The sequence below is a fragment of the Myotis yumanensis genome, unplaced genomic scaffold (assembly GCF_028538775.1).
Source record: "Myotis yumanensis isolate MYYU_CA2020_CCGP unplaced genomic scaffold, mMyoYum1.0.hap1 SCAF_4, whole genome shotgun sequence".
Classification (NCBI taxonomy): Eukaryota; Metazoa; Chordata; class Mammalia; order Chiroptera; family Vespertilionidae; genus Myotis; species Myotis yumanensis.
The window spans coordinates 112,510,946-112,535,154 of NW_027223755.1; the positions used below are offsets into that span (position 1 = coordinate 112,510,946).

General features: G+C 49.3%; 1 protein-coding gene across 5 annotated transcripts in view; it reads left to right on the forward strand.

Moving 5' to 3' along the window:
* Positions 1 to 24,209, forward strand: part of DCUN1D3 (defective in cullin neddylation 1 domain containing 3) — a 62,612-nt gene that overhangs the window by 25,741 nt on the left and 12,662 nt on the right. For 2 of the 5 annotated variants that reach the window (XR_011471310.1, XR_011471312.1), the window contains exons 2-4: positions 11,078 to 11,613; positions 12,718 to 14,204; positions 20,924 to 21,304. Coding sequence is in view for 1 of the 5 variants with exons in the window: in XM_070413722.1 (XP_070269823.1) it covers positions 11,183 to 11,613; positions 12,718 to 13,201 (915 nt within the window). In the remaining 4 variants the exon portion in view is untranslated. Of the gene's footprint in view, positions 1 to 11,077; positions 11,614 to 12,717; positions 17,359 to 20,923; positions 21,305 to 24,209 lie in introns of those variants that run through there. The other 3 variants (XR_011471311.1, XR_011471313.1, XM_070413722.1) reach the window with 2 other exon arrangements.

Consider the following 24,209-nt stretch of genomic DNA (forward strand, 5'->3'; position numbering starts at 1 on the left):
CAGGAGAAACTGGATTTTAGGAACCGGTTCTTGAGAGGGGAAAGGAAAAATCCTTAGGGCTCCACTCTCTTTACTGTTGAGTATTTGGTAACGTCACCATGTAATCAGAATTGGTGTGTTGTTAAAACCCTAAGAAAGAGAAAACATATTTGTAATACAGTACCGATTTATTGGGGGAAAATCCGGATAAGTGGACCCACTCAGTGCAAACCCGTGTTGTTCAAGGGCCGGCTGCACTGAGTAGCTGTGCCCGGAGCAGCGCTCAGTGTGGCGGCCTCATTCATCCAGCCATGTGTGAACACGTTGCAGTTCACGGACCAGAGCCTTCTGCAGAGGGCTCATTATCATTCAGAAGCTATTTTCCAGCTATTATTGTGCCATAGCTGAGGGCTCAGGGTCAGGAACGGCCTGACAACACCCCCGCTCCTGTGGTGCTCCCCTTCCCATAGGGGGAGCTGACAGGACATGAGTCAGCGAGGATTTCCATCCGGAGCGTGGAGCTGTGCTGGGTCAGAGGGCGTGCACGTTAGATGGGCTGGACAGGGAATGCGTCTCAGCGTGGGAACTGAGGCCCATGTGTTGTTTGTCCCCCGGACCTTCGATTTCCCCTGCTTTCAGGTGTGTGCTGGGCATTCTGTATTCAAAGCCGGGTCTGCTCTCCGGGAGGCGCCCACCGCTGGAGCTGCGGGCGGGGGTATAGGGGGAGGATGGGGCGGCCGTGCAGGTGAACCCCTGATGCCCTTCTGAAAAGCTGCGGTCAGGTCACGGTCCCAGTCATGGGTACAACACTTGAGCGTGAATTTGCGAGTGAGTATGTGTGTGCTGTTTATTTTAGGGTCCAAAGCTCCCTTCACATTTTCAAAGATGACCTGAAGAGCCAGTGGTGCTGCGGCTGATTGTAGGATTTTCTTATAGTGTTTTTTCTGAAAACAGGACCTCACTGTTAGCGCCGTTTTAATAGACAACAGTGCGATGGCCATTAGGTGGTGGCAGCTCTGGCAGGAAGTGGGCAGGGGCTGGGCTGGAATGATCTGATGTCTTATTTGCCAAGCCTGAAACGCCATGGTGCCAGCTGTCAGGTATAAAACTCCATTTTGATTTAATTATCTGCTTATCTTTACATGTTAATGTGCCCTTTGGCCATATGAGCGCCCATTTGTGAAATCAGTAACTGTTATTAAACAACAACGAAGCTCATTGGGACCTCAAGTTTTAAACTACAGGGAAAGTTTTTCCAATAAAGGCACATAGATGTGAGCATTTCCTGTCACTGGCTTCAAAACCTGAATACTTTCTAAACAGGCTTAAAACCAAAGAGAAATTGTTTCAGTAATAATAATTGAAGAGGGTAGCCAGGTTCTGGTCAGATCTGGTCTTTCATAGGATGTGGTGAGATCAGATACCTATTTCAGCTGGAAAATGGCTCATGCCATTGCACAGAGACTTCCGTGCAGCTCCGAGTGCGGGGAAGTTTCTCCCTGGGAGCCTGAAGATGACAAACGCATGCACAACACACAAAAGCAGCTCTCAGTGCTGTTGCATAGCTGCCTGAAGGAGGCCTAAGCTTGCAAAAATTGAAATTGGGAAGGTTTTGTGGCTCGTCTTTTAAAGCACATCCAAATGGTGCAGTTGTGATGGAATTTTGCAGTTTGCACAAGTTTGGTATCACTGGTCCTAGTGTACAGATAGGGTTCCCTGATGTGTTGAAATCAGGATCTAGTAAGTTGGTCCCAGTTTGGGAATCAGAATGCCCAGGTATCAGATCTTCTCTTCCTTTGTTCTATGAGTAGAAGAGACATGGGTGACAGAGCCTGTGTCTTGGTGAGGGCTCTGTGGTGACAGAAAACCTGACATCTGGCTTATGCAGAAGGGGAGTTTATTGGCTTACAAAACTGATGTGGAGGCTTCGGTCTGATTCAGGTACAATTGGATTCAGGGTGCAAATAATGCCTTGGAACTCATGGTCTCTGTGTCACTTGATGGTGCTTTATTCTTGGGTTCTACCGTAAGAAGGGGCCATTTAACCCTTCAAAAGGCATTCTTGTCCCTGGTAGCTCTTTCTGATCAGATGACTGTAGCAGCTCCAACCTCCTATGCTTGCCGTGCTTAATTCACTCGGCTGGCCTGGGTCACCTGCATATTCCGGACCCAGTCATTGAAGCCGGGGCCTGTGAAGCTTTGGTGGGCCTGAGTCACATGGTCCATAATGAGCCCCACCCTACTACTTGGCCAAGAGTGAGGGAGAGGGATCTAGTGCAGAGCCCGGATGCTGGGACGGTGCAGAGTCTGACCGCACCAGGAGTAGCCCTGGCTCCAGTCTGAGGTTCGGAAGCCCTATAATAAGCCTGTGGGCCTTAGGACGAGCTAGGCCAGCCTGTTACCCATTTTCAGGGCCCATAGTTCCATATTGCATATGCCCTGTGCTCCCGGGAGTGTGATTCTCTCAGGCTCTGGCTGGTTCAGTATAGTAAGGGGACTGGTAGCCATTAGACCTCAAGGTGGGTATCACCATTTCTTTTGGGGGGTGCAGAAGGTTGCTTTTCTTTTGTGAGATTAAGTTGGGGAAATGTAGCTATAAACAGAAGTTGTCCTTATGATTTGTTAGCCTTCCTGCCCATTATCCTGCCCCTATCATTTTTCCAACACTGTCTTGCAATCCTTGGAGCCACTGGGCTTGTCAGCCTTTCTGATGTGATCTGCAGTGAAGCAGCGACTTCTCCGTCTGTTGTCCATCTCCTCCGGCAGTTTGAACTTTTTCCTGAAAGATAATATCTTATTGTGCTTTGGGTAAGGATTTTTTTTTTAAGAAATTTAATTAGGTGGCCAGTATTACAAGATAATGTAGGGAGAAATACATACTACAATGCACTGCCATTATGAGTTGTCACTACTTTTTTAAAATTCAGATTGAAATATATATATAATTTTTTTGCATGATCCATTAGTTCCACTTCTAGGAATTCTCAGGAAATAATTATGTTTCAGTTTATTAGCTGCATTTCCTGTTTATTATCCCAGTGTTTATAAGAGTGAACTATTTATTGGAAGCAAGCTAACTGTCCAACAATGAGATTAAGTTGACAAGTTGTGGTGCCCCCCGTTCAGTGGGAGACTTACGTGACTATTAAATAGGTTTGAACAGTGTCTCCCCCGCCGTGTACCCCTTTGCAGGGCAGCACCACATTTTTGACAGATTGAATAGTAGGCTATAAATAGCCTATGGGCTACATGAGGTGACTGGTACATTAGTAGTGATGCTAGTAGTACCGTTGAATGACTGCTTTTTAAAAAAAATACATATTTTTATTGATTTCAGAGAGGAAGAGAGAGGGGGAGAGAGAGAGACATCATCAATGATGAGAAACATCATTGATAAGAGAGAAACATCAATGATGAGAGAGAATCACTGATTGGCTGCCTCCTGCACGCCCCACACTGGGAATCAAGCCCGCAACCCAGGCATGTGCCCTGATCAGGAATCAAACCGTGACCTCTTAGTTCATAGGTTGACGCTCAACCACTGAGGCACGCCAGTTGGGCGAATTACTGTTTTTTTAAAAGCATTGTATGAGATGAGAATATTGATATAGAAAGGTGTCAATGGAAAAGTTTGCAAAATAGTATATACAGCCCTGGATGGGCGGCTTAGTTGGTTGGAGCATTGTCCTGTACACCAAAGGGTAGCAGGTTCAATTTCCAACCAGGGGCACATACCTGGGTGACAGGTTCAATCCTTGGTGGGGACATGTGTGGGAGGCAGCTGGTCGATGTTTCTCTCTCACATCAGTGTTTCTCTTCCTCATTCTCTCTCTCTCCTTCCCTCTTTCTTTCTCCCTCTCTCCCTAAAAATCAACAAAAACATCCTCGGATGAGGATTAAAAAAGAAAAAGAAAAAAGAATGTACAATACAACCCCAGTTTTGTTAAAAGTTCCATGTGCATAATATGTACATGCATGGCTCTCTTGTGTGCCATCCATATGTGTTCATAAAAAAGACTGCATGGTAGACTCCCAAATATTAATTGTGGGTGGTGGGCTACCAGGGCCCTTCCTTTTCTGTGTGCTTCGTGTTCTCTGAGCTGTGTGGGTCGCTGGGACGCATTTGAACGTGGCAGCAGGAGAGAAGCCTGTGGCTCCCGCTCTGGCCCGTGTCCGGAGGGGTGGAAAGCAGGTCTTCTGCGATGGTACATGTCGCTTCCTGTCCCTCTTCCTGGCTGGCGCAGTTGGCTTCCATCCTGCCCTCTGAAAAGAAACTGGCAAATGTGGCCTTAATGGATTTGGGTTTTTTCTTAACAAATTAGCAAACATTTGAGAGATTGATGAGTTACTCTGTGGTGAACCTGAGGCCTCCACAGAGGAAATGTGGCTCTGGGAGCCAAATCTAGACATTGGTCACTCATGTACCCCTTTAAGCCGTGTGGATGCAGGCACTTGTCATCTCTGTATTGGGTTCCTTCCTCCTCCTTTGATTAATTTCACAATTTCCCTTCTTGCCTTTCTTACTAGTTAAATGTTTGTCAGTCAATTGCCAACAACTGCAGTCCTGAGACGATGGCAGGAAAGTGGACAGTGATGTGGTAGGTGGGTGTTTGAGGACTGACCTTCCGCAACCTGGTGGCTGCCTCCACATGCCAACTGGCAGCAAGAGCTTATACCTCCCCTTGGGCCTGGGCTGCCATCTGCGAGGTCAGGAGACAGCGCCAAGCCTGTAACAGGCTACCATTTGCAGTATGACGCACTGAGCCCAAGTCCAGTGAAAGGAGCTGAAAAGGGTGGTGAAGAAGCAGAGTGGCTGCCTAACACACTGGCACCCACAGAAGTGGGCAGTGTGACAGCAAAAACCATCCCAGGGCAGCTCAGTAAAGTGATGCGGCCCTTTGTGGGTTATTTTGGGTCGTGTGGGATTAATCTCTGGAGCCCAGAGACCAAAAAGGCTTTATGACTTGGTATTTGGAAATCTTATAGTACATGTGTACTGGCTTGGTTGTGTTTGGCAAGCAGTATTTGTTCTAGCCAGCCCACACTGGCTGCAGCCCTCAGGCCTCAACTGGACATATATTCTTAGTGGTATATTTGAAGTATACAAAGTAAGGAACAGTAAGAACACGTTAAAAAGAGAGGAGGCTGCACATGGGGAGTCTCCCACTCCTTGTGCAGGTGGGAGCGGCTCTGCTTCCATTCCCTTTTGGTTTCGCCTTCTCCCCGGCTCTGATAGGCTTGGGCAGAAGTGTGAGAAGAAAGTGCTGTCCGCAGAAGGCATGCAGATTAGAACTTCAGTCTCGTTGGGTGTGACGTCCCACAGTATTAGACTTGGGAGGACTAGTCCAGATCCCTTATTTTAATGTCGGGACCCCAGAAGCTCAGGTTAAGTGACTGGTTCACGGGTACACATTGCTCAGGGCGATCCCACACCAGAACTGATGGCTCCCTGGGAGTTGACTCTTCCTGCTGCCTCTGGAGAACTCTAGGTGTTGATAAGGTACCATTGTCATCTCCCCAGGCCAGTGATGGGGAGTGGCTGGACTCCGGCCTGGGCGGGATCCCTTTTCCTTTAGAGACTGGCTGTGGGCGTCCGGGCCACATCCCTGTCTCTATTCTGCTTCCCCCTCTGTGAAATGAAGATTCTGTTCTACTCCTCATAGGGGTGAAGTGGGTCAAACGGGGCAATTTGTCAGTCGCCTCAGTGCATGTTTGTAATTTAAAAGATACTGCTATCGATACAGATTCTAAAGTCTCCTCTCAACATGGATCAGCCAGATAGGCAAAGGCCTTCCTTTCCACTTCATGCTCGTCATTGAAGGACCAGAACAGGCGAAACCTTCTGTGAAACCTCCCCCTGCGGGGCCGTGGAGTCTGAGGCCTGGTCTCATTTCCTGGCCCACGGACGGCTGAGGGTGGAGAACCCGCTTCCCAGTGTGCACGCTCCAGCAGTCTCCGTGGGGGGAGCTGTGCAGGTGTGAAGCGTGCAGCCGCGTCCCACAGCTGTGCTCCTCCTCGCAGTCCTTCCACCTTTCCTCCCGCAGCAGTCACCCAGCCTCTCCTGTTCCTGTCTCCACTCGCACTGCGTCTGTGTGGCTTAGCCCTGCGTGGCTATTCAGTTCCCCAACTGGTGACTCTGCCTTAGCAGTAGACACAAGCCCCTGGGGGCCAGCCTGGTGGTCACTGCACGGCCTGCCCGAGACAGAAGCAGCTTCCGACTCCTCTTTGGTCCAGAGCATCCCCAGGGACTGCAGCCTGGGACCGCCAGCCTAGCAGTGCCAGCGCCGGGCCTGGGGCTAGACAGGCCGCTGGCTGAGCCATCCCCAGGAACAGCAGCCAGGCTGATGGGGAGAAGTGGGGGTGGGGGGGCTAGAGGCTGATGTGCAGGGAAGGAGGGAGGGGCTGCTGGGGCTGATCTTGGTCCAGCCAAGGCTGAGCAGCTCCTGCCCTCCATCTTTCAGTGGCCCCAGCTGCAGCTGTGTCTGCAAGTATTTCCCAGGTGGTTTTTATTCTTCCTGTCTTTCCTTTCTCCCCACCCTCCTTGTCCCTGCTCCATTCAACTCAGTGTTGCCACTTAGTGGAGGCAGGGGACAGTCACTCACTGCAAGAACCAGAGCGCTGCCCAGGTCCCTGCAGCGCTGCCCCTGCCCCCGCAGAGCTGGGCTGGCTGCCGAGAGGGCACTGCTCTGCAGGGAGGCATGACTCTGCCCCTGGCTTTTTGATGGGAACAACTGTAATAAAGGCCGACGGTTGCCAAGTACTCCCTGTGAGCAGGCACTGGCCAGGCTTTGACGTGGGGGATGACCTCATTCACTGCACAGCTGTCCAGTGCTCCTTCCCTGCTCACAGCCACACAGCTGGTGTCCCTCTGATCCAGACCCAGGTTTGTCTACCCCTAGAGCTCACCTCTTGATTATTCACCCCTGTTCCTCCCTCGAAAGCTCCTTGATCCTGGTGTGCCTCCATTTCTCTCCCTGTGAAATGGGGGTAATGACTCCACAGAGCTACATGTGTGTGTTACAATGTACTAGCACAGTGGTCGGCAAACTCATTGGTCAACAGAGCCAGTACAACGATTGAAATTTCTTTTGAGAGCCAAATTTTTTAAACTTAAACTATATAGGCAGGTACATTGTTATTAACTTAATTAGGGTACTCCTAAGCTGGCCTTTGCTAAAAATGTTTCATTTTATAATAATAAAGCCACCAACACAAAGTAATTACAATTCTGAAATTGATGACAAAAATACCTGTAGGATTTGCAGCTGGTTGGAAAACTACAGGTAACTTTATGCTTCGAGTAGGTACTTTTGTCACCTGAGCGTGATTTGCGGACACAACTAGCACTGACCACTGCACATGAGACTGCTGACTGACTGGCTCACTCAACTCGTGCATGAATCACGCGCGTCTCCCCCGCGCTGCGTATCCCGCGGGCCCGCTTGCACCGCGTCTCCCGTCGCCCGACCGACCGACACCCCCCACTTCTTCTAACGCCACTTCTTCAAATAGACTCGCCCAGGCCGAAAACCGACTTCTGCGCATGGGCCACGAAGTTTCAATCGCACTGTACGTGTGTGCCTGCACGTGGTATTTTGTGGAAGAGCCACACTCAAGGGGCCAAAGAGCCGCATGTGGCTTGCAAGCCGGGGTTTGCCAACCACTGTACTAGCACACGCAGTGATATTCAGTAGTGATGCCCTCCGACACTGCGGAGATGGAGCCAGAGACAGACTGGGAAGGAGTGCCGTTAAAAGTATAAACAGTGGCTGGAAATCTGGAGCTGCCCACGGGGAAAAGGAAGGAATTGGAACTGGCTGGAAGCTCGCCCCACTGGGCAGAGAGTGACCAGTGATTAGACTGTCACAGGGCACAGCAAACACCTCGCTTGTCCTACTCCATGGAGAACCTGGTCCCCCAGGTATGTCTGGGCAGTGGTGCCTTGGAGCAGCATCAGTGCTGTGGTTTAAGAGACTGTCTTTGAACAAGACCCAAGTGCGTGGGTCGAGACAGGGGTCGGTGTCCTGGCTGGGCCTGGGAAGCAGAGGCCTGGATGGAGCCCATGTTTAGGTGGGACAAGCCAGGGCTTCTGTTGGGCTAACCAGATATTGCTTGGCTGTTTATAGCTGTCATTCCAAGTGCTTTGAGAGGGGCAGTGTGTGACAGGTCTCTTTGTCTGCATTTCCTTACAGTGAGGCCGATGAACATTTTGCAGGCTGAGGAAATTCAGGGTCAAAAAGCGATGGCAGAGCTGGGCTTTGGAGCTCTGAGCCATGCTGGTGGGCTCACTCCGTCCCCACCTCCGGGGAGGCTGAGCCCGAGGGCATCTGGCTACCTGCATCACCGTGGCAGGGCTCGCCTGGGAGAGGACCGTGGTTAGGATGCCCGTTTAGCACAGCGGGCACAGACCACATGCTCCCTTTCCAGTGGCTGGCTGGCTGGCGGAAAGAGTGCTGCTCTGGAGTTGCCGTGGTAACACTCCCTCGCTTGGGGCCTATCTGCTGGGGGTATTTCCCTAGATGCACTGACATGGGGGCACAGCAGTGTGGCCTGGTGGTAGGGGTCATGGTTTCTCAAGCCACACCTACCAAGTTCTGTGCTTGTGATCTTGGGTGATTTGCTTTGCGCCTCAGTTTCCCTGTCTTTAAGTGGGTTGTGGTGAGGATATGAGTTTTAATGTCCATAAAGTGCTTATCCGCATAGTGCCTAGCACGATAGCCAGTGGTCAGTAATTGATAACTATGATTAGCTATTAGCCAACAGCTAGTGGGCTTGGGGAAATTTTCAGCTATAAAACACCTAAAGGAAGTGTGGCCTGCCAGGGATGCGGGGCTGGGCCCGCAGCAGCCCGGGGCAGGCTCTGAGAGCAGCACTGGAAGCCGCAATAGGAAGGAGCGCAGTGAATAATCGGGGTGAGGGTGTCCTCACCCTCCGCCGGGAAGACAGAATGGAAGAAGGGATGTGAGGCTGGCTTGTGCTGGTTTGATTTCCCTTTTCCTCCTCTGTTCGGCACGTGAAAGCCTCAGGTTTCAGCTGGTTCTGCCATGTCAGATCATCAGAGACGCTCTTAACTTGGAGGGCTGGGTGGGTCAGTGGTTTGGACCTCTTTGGGAGGCCTCCTGTTTTGCCCCTCCTACCTGAAGGCCTGGCGCCAGGTTTAGAGGAAGCTGTGCAGTGAAGCGTCTGTTTGGTGGGGGTGGGGGTGGGGCCTGGAGTACGTGGGTCAGATGGAGGCCAGGAAACCCTCTCAGCCTCTTGGTACCTGGGTCTCCCTGCGCAGGCGCAGGCGGGAGCAGCGCCTGGTGAGTCAGTGCTCTGGGGAATTGGGGAATTTGGAGCCGGCAGGGCAGGCTGTGAGCGGGGGGGGAGTGTGGGCCTTTTGTTTCTTTCAGTGCTCTAGCCTTTAGGAACAATCTGGAAATTAGGCTCTCACATGGCATAGCCCTGCTTTTTTTGAGGTAATTCAGCTTGAACAGTTGCTTCTCTTGAATGCAGGTCTTTCAGGAATTAGCCCTTTCCCTTTTAAATGTTTAATAGGCTGTGCTTATGTCTTAGTAGCTATACTATTCTCAAAGCATAAAAAGACTTAAAAATACTTACGCGGTCTGTCATTTTCCACACTAAACCCTTATTGTGGTTTCCATGCGATTTTGAAGCCGGGGAAACTGGGAGGCTTTGCGGGCGGGCGTGTGTAGACACGTCTCTGTTCCTCTGTCCTCTTGGGGGCGGAGAATGGGACACGCCCTGACACGGAGTCTCCAGGAACTGCAGGAATGACTCTGGTCTCCATTTTAAACGTGCACGTCCTGAGGCCTCAGAGCTCCTTTTGAAGAGAAGCGGAGTTCTCCAGGCGCTTTTCGGAGGAAGCTATAGTCCTTTCCGTACAGCGCGAAGCTCCAGCCTCGGAAAAGCACCTCTGCCCCACTGTGTCCTGAGCTGGAATGTGGACCCTGGAGGTCCATGAGCGCTCCTAGAGCGGAGGCAGGGCACGGACCTGGCTGGCCCGCCTCCCCATTGGACTCCGGCTCGTGGCTGAGTCCTGTGAGCACTGTGCCTTCCATGCCTGCAGCTATGGTAGCAGGTGGTAATATTTTCTGAGTACAGATGCTCCTGCACTTACCATGGGTTATGTTCCGATAAACCCTTCGCACGCTGAAAATATCACGTCTAAATGCATTTAGTTCACCTACCCTACCAAGTGTCGTAGCTTAGCCTGGCCTGCCTTGAACGTGCTCCGAACACTCCCGGGAGTCCACAGAATCATCTAACACAAACCCTGTTTTATAGCAAGGTGTTATCTCATGTCATTTCTTATACTTATTGCTTTGCACCATCGTAAGTCGGGGACCTGTGCTAAATTGTAGATGGAGCTTCTAGTGGACTAGTTGAAAGTAAGAGTCCTAGGTAGACAAGGTCTTCAGAGAAATCACCTCACTCCTGGCCCAGAAACTTCTAGCAGTTCTTTAAAAACACCTTTTTAATTATCGGGGGCCAAGGCAGAGGCGGCAGAGGCCCCCGGCCGCGGTGGTGGCAGCAGCAGGCGGGTCCAGGGCCAAGGCCCTTGCACAAATTTTGTGCATCAGGCCTCTAGTATAGGTAATAAACCACCATGGTGAGTTTGCTATGTTTCCATGCAGACGTCTCTCTTTCATGTAGCAGCTATCCTCCCATTTAGAGATTGGATTTGGGTAAATCTGCCCTCCTTTAAGGTGGAGACAGCCTCTTGGAGGCCCCAGCCTGCAGCCTACCAGCATTCACACACTTTCCTTCCATACCACCGGGCAGAGGGCCTGAGGCATTTCCTTTGGAATATTTCTGGCAAACTGTAGATTTCCTGGATGCATTCTGCACATGAGCCACCTCTTCTTGGTAAACTGTGCTGCTATAAGGATGTTAGGAATTGTCTTTATTGGTTCTCCATATGTGCTCTAGCCACTGCATTTCCAAGGTGGAGGGATAGAGCGGGCTTACAAGGGAGGTGGTGATGAACTTGGAGTCTCTCCTGGTTTGTGGTGGCTCAGTGTGCAGTCCAGTCCGTGGAGAGAACTTGCATGTCCTGTCTCTATCCAGCGGTGAGTGTTCTCTCATTTCTTCCCAGGTTGGCTGGCTCCTCTGGCTGATGGCATGTTGAGATTCAAGGGCCAGTGGCAGCGAGGGCTTCTGATCCAGAGGGGACCGCTCTAGAGGCCAGGCCACCAGTACCATGGGCCAGTGTGTCACCAAGTGCAAGAATCCCTCCTCAACCCTGGGCAGCAAGAATGGAGACCGTGACCCCAGCAGCAAGTCACACAACAGGCGAGGTGCAGGCCACCGCGAGGAACAGCCGCCGGCCTGTGGCAAGCCGGGTGGGGATATCCTCGTCAATGGGACCAAGAAGGCAGAGGCTGCCGCGGAAGCCTGCCAGCTGCCCACGTCCTCGGGAGATGCTGGGAGGGAGCCCAAGTCCAGTGCCGAGGAGTCTTCCTTGCAGAGGTTGGAGGAACTGTTCAGGCGCTACAAGGATGAGCGGGAGGATGCAATTTTGGAGGAAGGCATGGAGCGCTTTTGCAATGACCTCTGTGTTGACCCCACGGAATTTCGAGTGCTGCTCTTGGCTTGGAAGTTCCAGGCTGCTACCATGTGCAAATTCACCAGGTTAGTCACCAGTACTTTTCCAGGTGAGCAGAGGAGGGAGCGCACCTGGGACAGTGGTCCATTAGGGTAGAACTGGGTTGGCTTCATAGAGTTTGGGTCTTTCTCTGTCAAATTTCTCTAAAGCTGTTCAGCCTCTGAATAACTGGGCGCCGACCCTCCTTGACTAAAGTTAAACAGGGCATAATCCATGCTGAGCCCTGTTGCCACATCGTGGCCCAGCCTCACTGCTGCTGCAGACCCTTCGCTCCCTCTTGTCATCCACTCCCTTCCTCCCTCTACTGCTGTGCGCCTGGTGTGCCAGGCACTGGGAGGGCCCCTGGGATGTGCCTGGCACTGGGTGAGGCAAGGTGCCCCTCCTCGCCCTCCACACAGTGCCTAGCTGGCCCGGGATCAAGCAGTAGTTGGCATCTCATGGTCGTACATCTCCATGGAGGGTGTTGGGGGGGGGGGGGGGCATGGCAGGATTACCCCAAGGTGTGGTTTGCAAAGTGCTGGGGATGAATAAGAATTTACTTTGAGAACTCCTCATGTAACTTCTAGCCCTGGGGTAGGGTAGCTTACCCAGCAGACCTCAGAGGCGTTTTCTCTTTAGTGGATGCAGCAGTCTCTGAGTTGGTGATCAGTGTGGGCCATACTGTGAGCTAAAAGTGTTATACAGATGTTTAGAATACATACACAATTTTTGTTTCTTAAGAGAAAATTTTGATCACTGGTGGGAGTTACCCAGGTTCATCCAGAATCTTTGGTCCCTTGGCAGTTACCAAGAAACAGCCCTCGGAGAACAGGAGAGCAGGACGGGCCCCTCTGGGAGGAGAGTGCAGCACAGTCACTGTTACAGAATGGGGAGCAGGGCCTGGAGCTGACACTTGGCTTTGGGAAGGTGAACAGATGAGCGGATAGGCAGGCACTGTTAGAAGCGGTTGACATATTAACTTGTCCTCACCCCACCCTGAAGAGTGACGTGTAGTCTCAGCACTTCCCAGGTGCAGGAGTCGGCATTCCCACCCAGCCACCCAGCTGCGTGGTGCTAGTCTCCACGCTGTTGCCTCACAGGAAATGACTCTCGTTGACAGTGATTAATTGTGCCCCTACTTCCTGTTGCAGGAAGGAGTTTTTTGATGGCTGCAAAGCAATAAGTGCAGACAGCATTGACGGGATCTGTGCACGGTTCCCCAGCCTCTTGACAGAAGCCAAGCAAGAGGACAAATTCAAGGATCTGTACCGGTTTACATTTCAGTTTGGCCTGGACTCTGAAGAAGGGCAGCGGTCACTGCATCGGGAAATAGCCATTGCCCTGTGGAAGCTAGTCTTTACCCAGAACAACCCGCCAGTGTTGGACCAGTGGCTACACTTCCTAACAGAGAACCCCTCGGGGGTCAAGGGCATCTCCCGGGACACTTGGAATATGTTCCTTAACTTCACTCAGGTGATTGGCCCCGACCTCAGCAACTACAGCGAAGATGAAGCCTGGCCGAGCCTCTTCGATACCTTTGTGGAGTGGGAGATGGAGCGGAGGAAGAGGGAAGGGGCCGGGGGCGGTGTGCGCAGCTCAGGGCCCTTGGGCTTGTGTCCCCAGGAGCAGACTTAGTGCTCTGTCCCAGGGCTGCGCTGCCCTGGAGCCAGCCGAGGAATGGACCTTTCTGGAAATTACCGAAGATCCGGATATTTTCTACTTTACACCTTTCTCTGCCTTGTATCTGAAAGGGCTCTAAAATGCTGTATCATGTTTTAGGCACTTTCTTCACTTTTTGGTTATTTTGGTTATTTCCTTTTTGGGGGGATCCCCCAAAATATTTGAACCTGGCTACATGTTATGTATCTTTTTTATAAGCCTTCAGATAGAATAAGCCTGCCATTTCTTGCACAAATAGATTGTTTGTGGGGGAGGGCGCCAAGCGGGGGGCTGGCGGTCAGCAGAGCTACCATTAGACACCAGTGCCAGACCTGCTGTGCATACTGTCTCAGGGCAGGTCTGTACTGTGTGTGGTGCTGTTTACATGGTTGAATTGCGGTTGTGATAATTTTTAAAGATTTACACGGAGTTGACTAGCAGTGTTAACTGTTAACCATGTTGCATTAATTCCCTGTGAGTTAAAGCCCTTGGAGAGCCAGGGCCAGCCAAATGTGTCCTCTGGTGACAACCCCGTCCAGCTAATGTATCTGAACCCTCTCTCCCGCACTTCTTGCTCATTCCTTCTTTGACGCATTGCATTTCCTGTCGAGTGTACCACCAGCACGTGGCCCCTGCCAGTCGAGTGAGCGGTGTTCTAGAGCAGCCAGCACCCGAGCATCGAGAGCAGAGAAAGCAGCGCTACCTCAGTTCGGCTGGAAGCAGTCTTTGATAGGTGTTTTTCTTTTATGAATTTTCTGTATTTTCATGTTGTAAGTGGAGATACTTTTTTTTTTTTTCATTTGCCTTGGAGCCAAAGTTTCTGTTCCTGGTGGTCGGAAACTGCCTGCAGCCACCGGACTTGAAGGAAAACTGTGGTTTGGAGCTCTGCTTGAATACTTTCTTAGAGAATTTCTGAGTATCATCAGCTTACTTATCTGGCAAGTGCAGAAGCCTGGGGCTGGCCTGAACTCTGCCAAACGTGAGTGTATTTAATAGTGAACGTGTGCCCTTTCCCTCTTGCTGCGCCGTGTTGTCACTCACCCCAGGCGTTATTTATTATCTGTGTTCATGTCAGGCTCATTGGGGTGATGTGATGACTGTTTAGGTTTACATTACCCTCTCCTCCTTCCCCTCCCCCAAATATATATATGTACATGTATAAGATATGTATATATTTTACCTATCTAAAATATATATGTACACATATATGTATCTATATTCCCATTTGCCTGCTAAAACTGGCCCTAGAGGAGGGAGATGAGGGCCAGGGAACATCAGGATGGAGGCTTCTGAATCTGAGTGTGGACCATTGTCACTAAAGAGAAGATGAATTTTCTCAGCTCTTTCCTCACAAGAGGGAGGCCCAGTTGCCCGACTCCTGCGCTCGCTCCCTGAGGCCAGCTTTGGATGCTGGCCAGGAGCTGACTCTCCTACCTCGCTTCAGTGGAGGGCTTGTCCTTTTCCCCTTGAAACCATGTCCTCCCGGCCTGTGCTGGAAGGGTGGCGGCAGGAACTTTGGAACAGATGGAAAAGGGAATCTTTTAAATAAACGTATAAAACACTTATATTTTTGAGGTAGCGAGTTTGTCCGTGGAGTGTTTGGCGTGTTCTCCCTGGCTGCCCCACCTCCCTCTAGGCACGTTTCTCAGCCTGGCAGCAAGTGCTTGTTCCGAGGTCCTTGACTCCCCTTACGGATTCAGACTCCCCTCTTGACAGATGGTTATTTGAAGGGTTTCTGCAGTCGATGTTTTTCTGAAATTGACATTGACAGGGAATGTAATTGGAGTTTGATGTTTGTTGCCTCTAGAGAGTGGGTGGTCAGCAATACTGCTGGAAAGCTGGAGAGGGTGGGGTCTCGGGCCAGGTGCCTGCCTTCCTTTAGCCTGACACAAGATCCTTGTGTAGTTTCTAGGGACCCCAGCTGGTTCTGTGGGTTCAGTTGTAGTCAGGATGCCCAACCTGAGAGACCACCTTCTCATCCAACTGTCTGCAGCCTCCTGTTTTTCCCAGTTCTGAATTGGGTAGAGGGGGCAGGGGTCCTGGCCAGTGCACAGGAGAGGGAGGCCCAGGGTCCTGAGGACCGGAGACTGCCTCCTCCCCAGCCGACAAGAAGGCATCTCCTGCGTTAGGTGGACTAGAGCGGTGGGTTTTGTTTTAAATTGTTCAGCTTCCCTAGGCCCACTGAAGAACCATTTTAAAAGTTTTCAATTATACTTTTAATGATAATTATTACAAAGGTGCAAATGAGAACCAGAAAAGGGAGCAGTCGGGGGGGGGGACTTCCAAGTTCCCTCCAAGTTTGTGTCCCTGACGCAAGTTCTCTAGCGGCTCGGCCGGTGCTCGACACCCTCGTGCCCACAGGAAGCAGGCTTCCTGCAGAGGGACCCGAGGTGGGAGTGCGGGGTCTTGTTACTCTTCTGGGAAATGAAACACCCCTTTCTCTTACCCTAGAAATAGGTTTGCTACTTAGTAAGCAGGAATGGTGTGGAAGAGGCCAAATGCAGGCCCCTCAACCAAGCCAGGGCAGCCTTCCCTCCAACAGGGGGCGGGTGTGGAGAGGGCAGGATGCGGATGCCATTTTGAAAATAGGCAAATATCTGAGGGCGATTACAAACTGAATTAAAATGAGCTGGTTTTGGCAAATGGTTTTGTGAGCTTCTGTGCCGTTTCTTTAGCAATTAGAAAGCTATGAGATGGTGTTACTTCATTGAGTTGCTCCTCCCCATCCCTACACATTTGAATATATCGTTAATCCCGCCTCCTGTAATGAGGCCTCAGCAGTGCCCCCTCATCCATGCTGAATGCACCCACTTGTATGAGCTGGTTCCAAGACTCCATACCGAATTTTGGTTAGAAAAATCTAGAGCTGAGTGAAGATCCAAATTTCAGCCAAGCTCCCAGGCCCGAGGAAATCCAGTTGAAGATGTACAAGGCATTGTTCTCAAAGCCGCACAGTATGAGTTGGTCTTTGAAACAGTACGGTCGCCCAGGAATGGGACTGCACAGTTCAGGTGGCCTCATATATTAGACTAGGCCAAATTGTGTTAAACAGAGGTGGGAAGTTACTGGGATAAGGACTTGGGTCTAAAAGCTTAAAAACGAAAGCAGATCTGTACTTAGCACTGTGTGTATGCTGCACTGAAAGTGTCCTCAGTGCAATGCAGCCCAGAAGTAGACCCAATTACACAATTACAAGGTGAGGCTGGAGGGAGTGCTACCAGGTTGGTTTTGTTAGCTGCCTGTGTTTCCATTTTCCTTACATCTCTGGTTAGTGAGGACTTAACCGTCTTGGTAACGGATGCCAGCTGAAAGGACTCTGCACAGTCATCACAGTGATTTGTCAGGTGTTCTTTGGGACGCATTTGAGGACATGTGCAATTGCCCCCTCGTCCTCCAGTCTGTTTTTCTGAATCGTACTGGGGGGTTCCCACCCTTCCCTGCAGCTGATTCCTATGGAAAGCTGTAATTGTGGCATTTATTTAGTGTAACCTGGACTGGCCTGCCTGTCAGGGAGGCTCTAGAGGTGTTTTCCATATTGAGGGACAAAACATGCTTGAGCTCTGGTTCAGCAACCAAGATGGTTCCGATGGCTCTGAGTGGCCATCAGGTGCTGTTTCAGATCAGGTGCTGGGCATCACATCCTCCCCGCTCCTCTCGGAAGCTCAGCCTACTCTCGCACTTCCCACTTCCACTGCCCACTCCCTCCCCACTTCCAGCACAGGTCTTGGATATTGCCAAAGGAAGCCGTTCAGCTGCTGGGGTTCCCCCAGCACACATTTATTCTGGGAGAAGTGTCTTCCCTCTGACCTGGTCCCAGCCCAGAGTCTGGGATTAATTGCTCGTACCCGTTGCACTAATGAATGATTCTTGGTTTCAAAGGGGGAATTTGAAGCAGTAGGCAAAGGGGGCTTGGGTGAGTTGGTCTTACAGACACCCTGCCTTACCCCGCTGAGGTGATGAGTCCACTACTCACGTGACCCTCCACCTTTGTGGATTCCTCTTGGTTTGTGATGAGTGTGTTTCTTGAGGTTGTACAAACTTGTTGACCGAAATCAAAACTTTTGTTTGTATTCTCTGCACTGTTATGCTCTCCAAATGGCCCACTGAATATTTTTATTAACTTGTTACACACATTTTTTGTCTTTGTCTACATTATTTCTTTTGATGGTCTTTTATTTGGAAGGTTACCTGCTGTTGCGTTCAATAAATTTGTTTACTTGACAGTTCTGGAAAAAACAATAAAAAAACTGGCTTTATTCTTGGGCAAGATTTACCCCCTAGAGGCTCTTCCAACATGATATTGGATAGCAGTTCCTATGCTTTGGAAAGTCCAGATAGTATAGGCCCAGCCTCTCCCACTCACCAAGCTTAATTGCCTTTGGGGTCCCAGTGTTTCAGGCAAAAGCAAACGAGCCCTCACGGCCACTCCCTAAATAAGTCTGACCTCAGCAAATGGCTGGGTTCCCATGAGGAATAAGAAGTAAGTTTGAGCTGTGTGCTGAATGGGTGGCTGCCACCACTCAGGTTGGCAGTGATTAAGGCAAAAGAGACCAGCTGAACTGCCAGGTGCCGCTGGTGAGTGAAACCGGTTTCCTTTTTCTCATCTGTGAAATCAGAAGACTGTTATTTCCATTAGTGTTAGGCTTTACACAGGAAGTGTTTATAAAGCACCTGAGACACGTAAGTCTAAGGTTTCCGAAAGGATGTCGGGTGAGTCATCAGGGAATCCAGGACCAGGAGAGCATAGGCATGGCACACATGCCCTTTCCCAGGCCACTGCCCCCTTAGAGCCCGACTCCCCTCTGCCAGATTTGGGGGAGATGGAAGGCTTAGACCAGCGGTTCTCAACCTGTGGGTCGTTTGACCCCCCAAAAAACGACCCTTTCACGGGTTGCCTAAGACCATCAGAAAACACATATAATTACATATTGTTTTTGTGATTAATCACTATGCTTTAATTATGTTCAATTTGTAGCAATGAAATTGGGGGTCACCACAAAATGAGGAACTGTATTAAAGGGTCGCGGCATTAGGAAGGTTGAGAACCACTGGCTTAGACTAACATGATTCCTGATGATCCTGTCTGGCTCTTACATAGGAGTCTGGTTAGGGCAGACTGCTCATGCCTTTCTCCTCCTTTCAGTGTGTTTTCTGTCTGGTTCCTGTTTATATTCAGGGAAGCGATGGGCCAGCCACCTCACTTTGAAGGAGGCCCTAGTGGCCTTCCCAAAGATTGCCAGCCTCCTGTTGGCATCTCCTAAAATCAGTTAGGTGCAGTGGTGGGATGAGAGTGCTTTTCCTTTTCCTTCCTGGTGGGAAGGGGCTGGGAGTCAGGGCCGTGTCCTCTCCAGCTAAGAAGAGGGTTATGAAGTTTTCTCAGTGAGCTGGGATTTTTCCTCCAGGTTGAGTTTGGAAGGAAATCTAGAGGGTGGTTTTTCCCCTCACTTGAAAAGTAAACCTCCAGAACATGTACTCATTCCGCTCTTGGGCTCCTGTCTTCTGCACATGCCCCCCTCCTTCCCACACACACACCAGGCCTTACAGATTGAGGTGTGGGGAATAAAGTGAAGAATTAAGTGCTTGTACAGAGCCCAGAGCTATTCGAAGTGTTGTTGCTGAAATACACATTTCAGTTCAGTGCTGGGCAAGCAGCTTCTGCACACAATTACCAGGTGAGCTTGACTGCAGTGGGCTTTTTCTAGCAAGAAAGGCGCACTAGCACACACTGCAGTGGTGCTGAGAGTCCCTCAGTCGCTGCGCCCTGGCCGCGCCCCTCCTCAGTCCAGCCAAAGCAATGCCTGGGCTGACTGGCCATTCTCTAGCTCTAGGTCCAGAAGGGTTGGTCTGCCTGGGAAGGGAAGGGAAGGCCAGGAGCCAGGCCAATCCTTCCATTTCCTTTCCTTTGCTCTGATTCCTGAGGATGCCCTGTCTTAGGAAAGCCATAAGGCCCTTCCCTGGGTTGAACTTTAGAAAGGCCTAGTGGAATATGGCAGCAGTGCCATCAGCAGCCACGCGTCTAAAGATAGTGTTTTGTAATCCCCATGCTGATGGGGACGCTCCATGGGCCCTGCCTGTGTTTATTTTGGGAAGTGCTACTGAAATTGCTAGTAAATTAAAATATGAAGCTACAGAATAATGTGGAACTAGTGTATGACAAGACAAGAAAAATACGACATAGGCTCTTGTATACATGGACTTACATAATAAAGGAGGCATTTTGTTTTAATGGGTAAGTAAAGATAGGTAATTGGGTAAAATCTAAATATTTGGGGAAAAGTTATCACAGCCAAAATAAATTCCAGGAGGAATAAAGATATGCCATAGTAAGTTTAACCTTTAAAAATGTATATACTTGATAGTGTGTATTAAATTGATCTCTGTATCAAGACTTTCTAAGCAAAATAGGGAAAGAAGAAATCATAAAAGAATAAACTTCTAAAACTTAAAAAAACAAATTGGAAACATTTTTGTAATTGACAGATAGACACAATCCATTACACCTTAAAAACTCAGTATGGAAAAGTACTTAACTAAAATATGGGCAAAGGATATTGATAACTCACTGAAGAAAAACAGCCAAAAAGCTTCTGGAACAAATCGTAGATACATATCTAAAGGGTATTCAGAAAACCCAGAAAGTAAACCTATGATGAAAACTACTGTTGGCTTATCAAATTGGCAAATATTTGAAACATGTCCATGAAAAACTTTTCTGGAATCAAAAAAACCTTACATGTCCCTACTCTTTAACCCGATAATTTCACTTCTAGGGATTTTTCACGATACAGTATGTGCCGAAGGTGCAGGTGCGCAGACGTAGTGGCAGCCTCACTCGGGACCCACTTCAGCGGCATAGGGAACCGTTAGCAATGGGCGCACGTCAACATGTTGGGATATTGGCCGCTATTAACAACTCTGCTTTTGAATAATGGAAAAGTATGACAGAAAATGGTAAAATAGTGACAGTCAACTCGGGTGGGACTAGGTGTGATTTTAACATATTTTTCAAGTCTTCATTAATAGGTTTCCTTATAATAGGGAAGAGGTTATTTACAAAAAGGGGTGCAAAAGGAAAGGGAGATGACCATGGCCGAGTGCCCTGAACAACCCCACTATGGTGAGGAGGCCAGAAGAGTTCTGTAAACGCCCTTGGAATTGCCCTCCCCCCGAGCGAGGTGTCGCTTCTCCAGCAGCCACCTTGGCAGCTCCGCATGGCTGTCCTGAGGGTGTGGGAGGGGAAATGCACAGATGCACTTAGGAGTGGAATGTGTGTTTTGCAAGAGGCAACCTTGGCTTCTAAAAGGTGGGAGTGTCCGTGAAAGAGTGTGTACAGACTAGGGCCCCAGAGGTCTGTGGTCCTGCCCATTTCTGCAGAGTTCTGGAGCCGGGCCCATGAGGGACCTCCAGTCCCCCATCCAGAAGGAAACTGCCTGCTACTGCCAGGCTAGTCCTAGGAGCACAGGGAGCGCTAACGTGCTGTGCTCGCACGTGGAAGAGGGTCCTCAGTGTAGGTGCCTTACTGACAGGCGGGCTTTACGTCATTGGTGAGTAGGTATTAATGTCCCGTTTTAAAGGGGAGGGAACTGAGGCTCAGAGAGGGAAAATAATTCCTATAGCACACTATTCTGTCAATTTCCACAAACGAGCTTTACATTTTTACAATAATTCTTGAAAGTACGACTTTCTCATTTTATACAGGTGAGGAAATGGACTCAAACGAGGTTAAGTGCCTCTCAGGAGTGTAGCTGAAGCGCCAGCCACGCCTGTCCACACCCAAAGGCAGACACTCGCATCCCCAGGACTAGATTCTCTGGAGGGACGCGGCGGCCCAGCTCCCACTGCTTTGGAGGCCTGCGGGCAGGAGCCCAGCAGAGCTGCTGGCGTCGGTGCTCTCAGGGCTGCAGCGGGCACTGTGCCCGGGAACCTGCCTCTCCAAGGAGCTTCAAGTTGCAGTGTCTCAACCCAAATCCAGCCCTTCAGTTCGGCTCCTGGCTCCCAACTTCCATAGGGACAGGTCCCTGAGAAGTTACATGTAAAGGGATAAACACTGCCTCAAATGCCCAAACTTGACAGTTAATTGTGAGTAGAGTTGTGTTTTTTTTCTAATTATAAAAGCACTATATTGATGCTACACACAGAAAAACATTTGGTAAAACCTAATCTGCCAATCCCATAACCAGAGATAAATACTGTGATAGTCTTGGCATATAGTCTGCCCAGTTTTTGTTCCAAGCCTATGCATGTTCTTGCATATTTCCTTCTACATAAACACACTCTTCTCTAACCTCCATACTTCATACAACTCGTGCTGTAAGTGCGTGCTCTCACCTTCACAGCAGCCCTCTGAGATCTGGGTCATCATCCCCAGCACTGAGATGAGGTTATACCGCAGATCCTAGGAAAGCAGGATTCGGGTTGGGCAGCCTGGTCTAGAGGTGCGCTGCGCTTCTGGCAGGAATGCACGTATCAAACTAAGGAGTTTTTACTCAGCAAAGGAAATCATCCACAAAATGAAAAGTCAACCCACAATGGGAGAACATATGTATCAAAGATATATCTGATAAGGGATTAATAGCCAAAATTTATAAAATTATAAAACTCAACACCAAAATAAACAATCCAATTTAAAAATGGGCAAAAGACAGGAATAGACAATTCTCCAAAGAGAACATACAGATGGTCAACACACATAAGATACTCACCGTCATTAATCAGAGAGATGCAAATTAAGACCACGATGAGATATCCCCTCACAACGGTCAGAGTGATGACCATCAACAAATCCACAAGCCAGTGCCAGTGAGGAGGCGGCGAAAGGGAGCCCTCTGCACTGCTGGTGGGAGTGCAGCCTGAGCAGCCTGTGGAAAGCATATGGAGCCACAGTGACACCTCGATATGATGGACTAATTCGGGTGAGGGGGTGTCCATTAAAGCTGAAAGTAGGCTTTCTGAATGCGTGCGTTAAAAAATTGACCAATTAGTTAACCTGTTTTTAATTACGTAGACACATTTGTGTAATTAAAATTATGTATGAAAAACTTTATATGTATTACTGTAATTTTATTATATTTTTTACTCCTCACCCGAGGGCATTTTTCCATTGATTTTTTAGAGAGAGTGGAAGAGAGAGGGAAAGACAGAGAGAAACATCGATGTGAGAGAAACACATCGATTGGCTGCCTCCTGCATGAGCCTCAACCAGGGCCCAGGCCGGGGAGGAGCCTGCAACCAAGGTACATGCCCTTGACCAGAATCAAACCTGGGACCCTTTGGTCTGCAGGCCAACGCTCTATCCACTGAGCCAAACCGGCCAGGGCTGTATTACTGTAATTTTAAATTTACATTGAATAGGTCTAGTAGCTGCACGCATTCACCAGTCACCTCGAGTGAACAAATGCACAGCTGGGGTGTGGCTTAGCGCACATGGCAACATTGCACAAGATAGCAGAGCAATCACCACGCACAGTGTGGTGTGATCACATGCTAATCATTGGCGGGATATTGTTTACAAATGGTGACTCTTGGATTTAAACATGTAGACGATAGTTGTAGATATGTAGTATCTAGCAACCCTCAACTGCATATAAACCCCTGCTCGAATTTCCACCATTTTTTCATTTCTGTGTCCTACTTGTCTCCAGAGTTATGATCCCAGGATTCATAAGAAATAAGAATATAATGTTTACAAGATAAGAGGGAAAATAGAGACCCCAATTTTTCAATATGGATTTAAATAAGGCACTATATGCTAAAGTATAAGCAATTTTGTCAGGATAATATTATAATACGAAACAAACCTATGCCAAAATAGTGTTGCTAAGGACTTTAGCTAAATCTTCTGCCTGCTCTCTGACAGTGGTGCTGTGTCCACACCACATGGAGGCATCGAGAGGGGGCAAGGACCAGGAGGAGGAGCAGCCTGTGCTGAAGGGAGAAGCAGGCGGCTGGGGGGAGGGTGCAAGGTTCCCGATGGAGGTTAGTGAACAGGTACTTGAGTCCTGCCCGGGCGCCCTCCGCTGAGCCGCGTCGGGAGGAGGGCGCCAGCCGTCCCTGCACACCCCTGAGTTTGGTCCTTACGGTTCAGGATGCTCGGTGATTTCTGAAAAGCTTCCCCTAAAGGAGGAATGGTCAGGCTAGGGCAGTGGTCGGCAAACTCATTGGTCAACAGAGCCAAATATCAACAGTACAACGATTGAAATTTCTTTTGAGAGCCAAATTTTTTAAACTTAAACTATATAGGTAGGTACCTTGTTATTAACTTGATTAGGGTACTCCTAAGGCTTAGGAAGGGCCACACTCAAGGGGCCAAAGAGCCGCATGTGGCTCTCGAGCCGCAGTTTGCCAACCACGGGGCTAGGAGATTAACAAGTTTTCTTCCCTGGAAAGTCATTTCAAAAGATTATTTTTTAAAAATTAGTATATGCTCACTTGTATTAGTAGAAAGGTTAATAAGCAAGAAAGAAATTAAAAATTAACCCTAATCCCACCATCTGGAGATCATCACTTTTCACATCTTAGTAAATATCCTTTCCTATTTTTTTATTATATTCACTTATATATTTCCTTTTTATAAAAATGCAGTCATAATGCATATGCTACTTTATGGCGGTGGCCAAGTAGTGCAATTGATTAGAGCATTGTTCCAGATACACCAACGCGGCTGCAGGTTCGATCCCAGCAGGGCGTTCATTCAACCAATGAATGCATAAATAAGTGGAACAAATAGATGTTTCTCTGTGTCTTTCTCTCAAGTCAATAAATTAAAACAAACAAAATTGCCCTGGTCAGAGCATCCTCCTATTAGAGTGAACCAGCGATCTTTTCTGTCTAAGAAAGGAGCTCGCTGCCATTTTGACATGACCATCAGACCCTCAGGAGACTGCCATCTTAGGCTCTGTCTTACCCCTCCCCTTCCTCTGAATTAGCCAATCGTGCAATAATGGGGACCTGAGCTTTGAGCCCTGACCAATCAAGTCAGAGATCA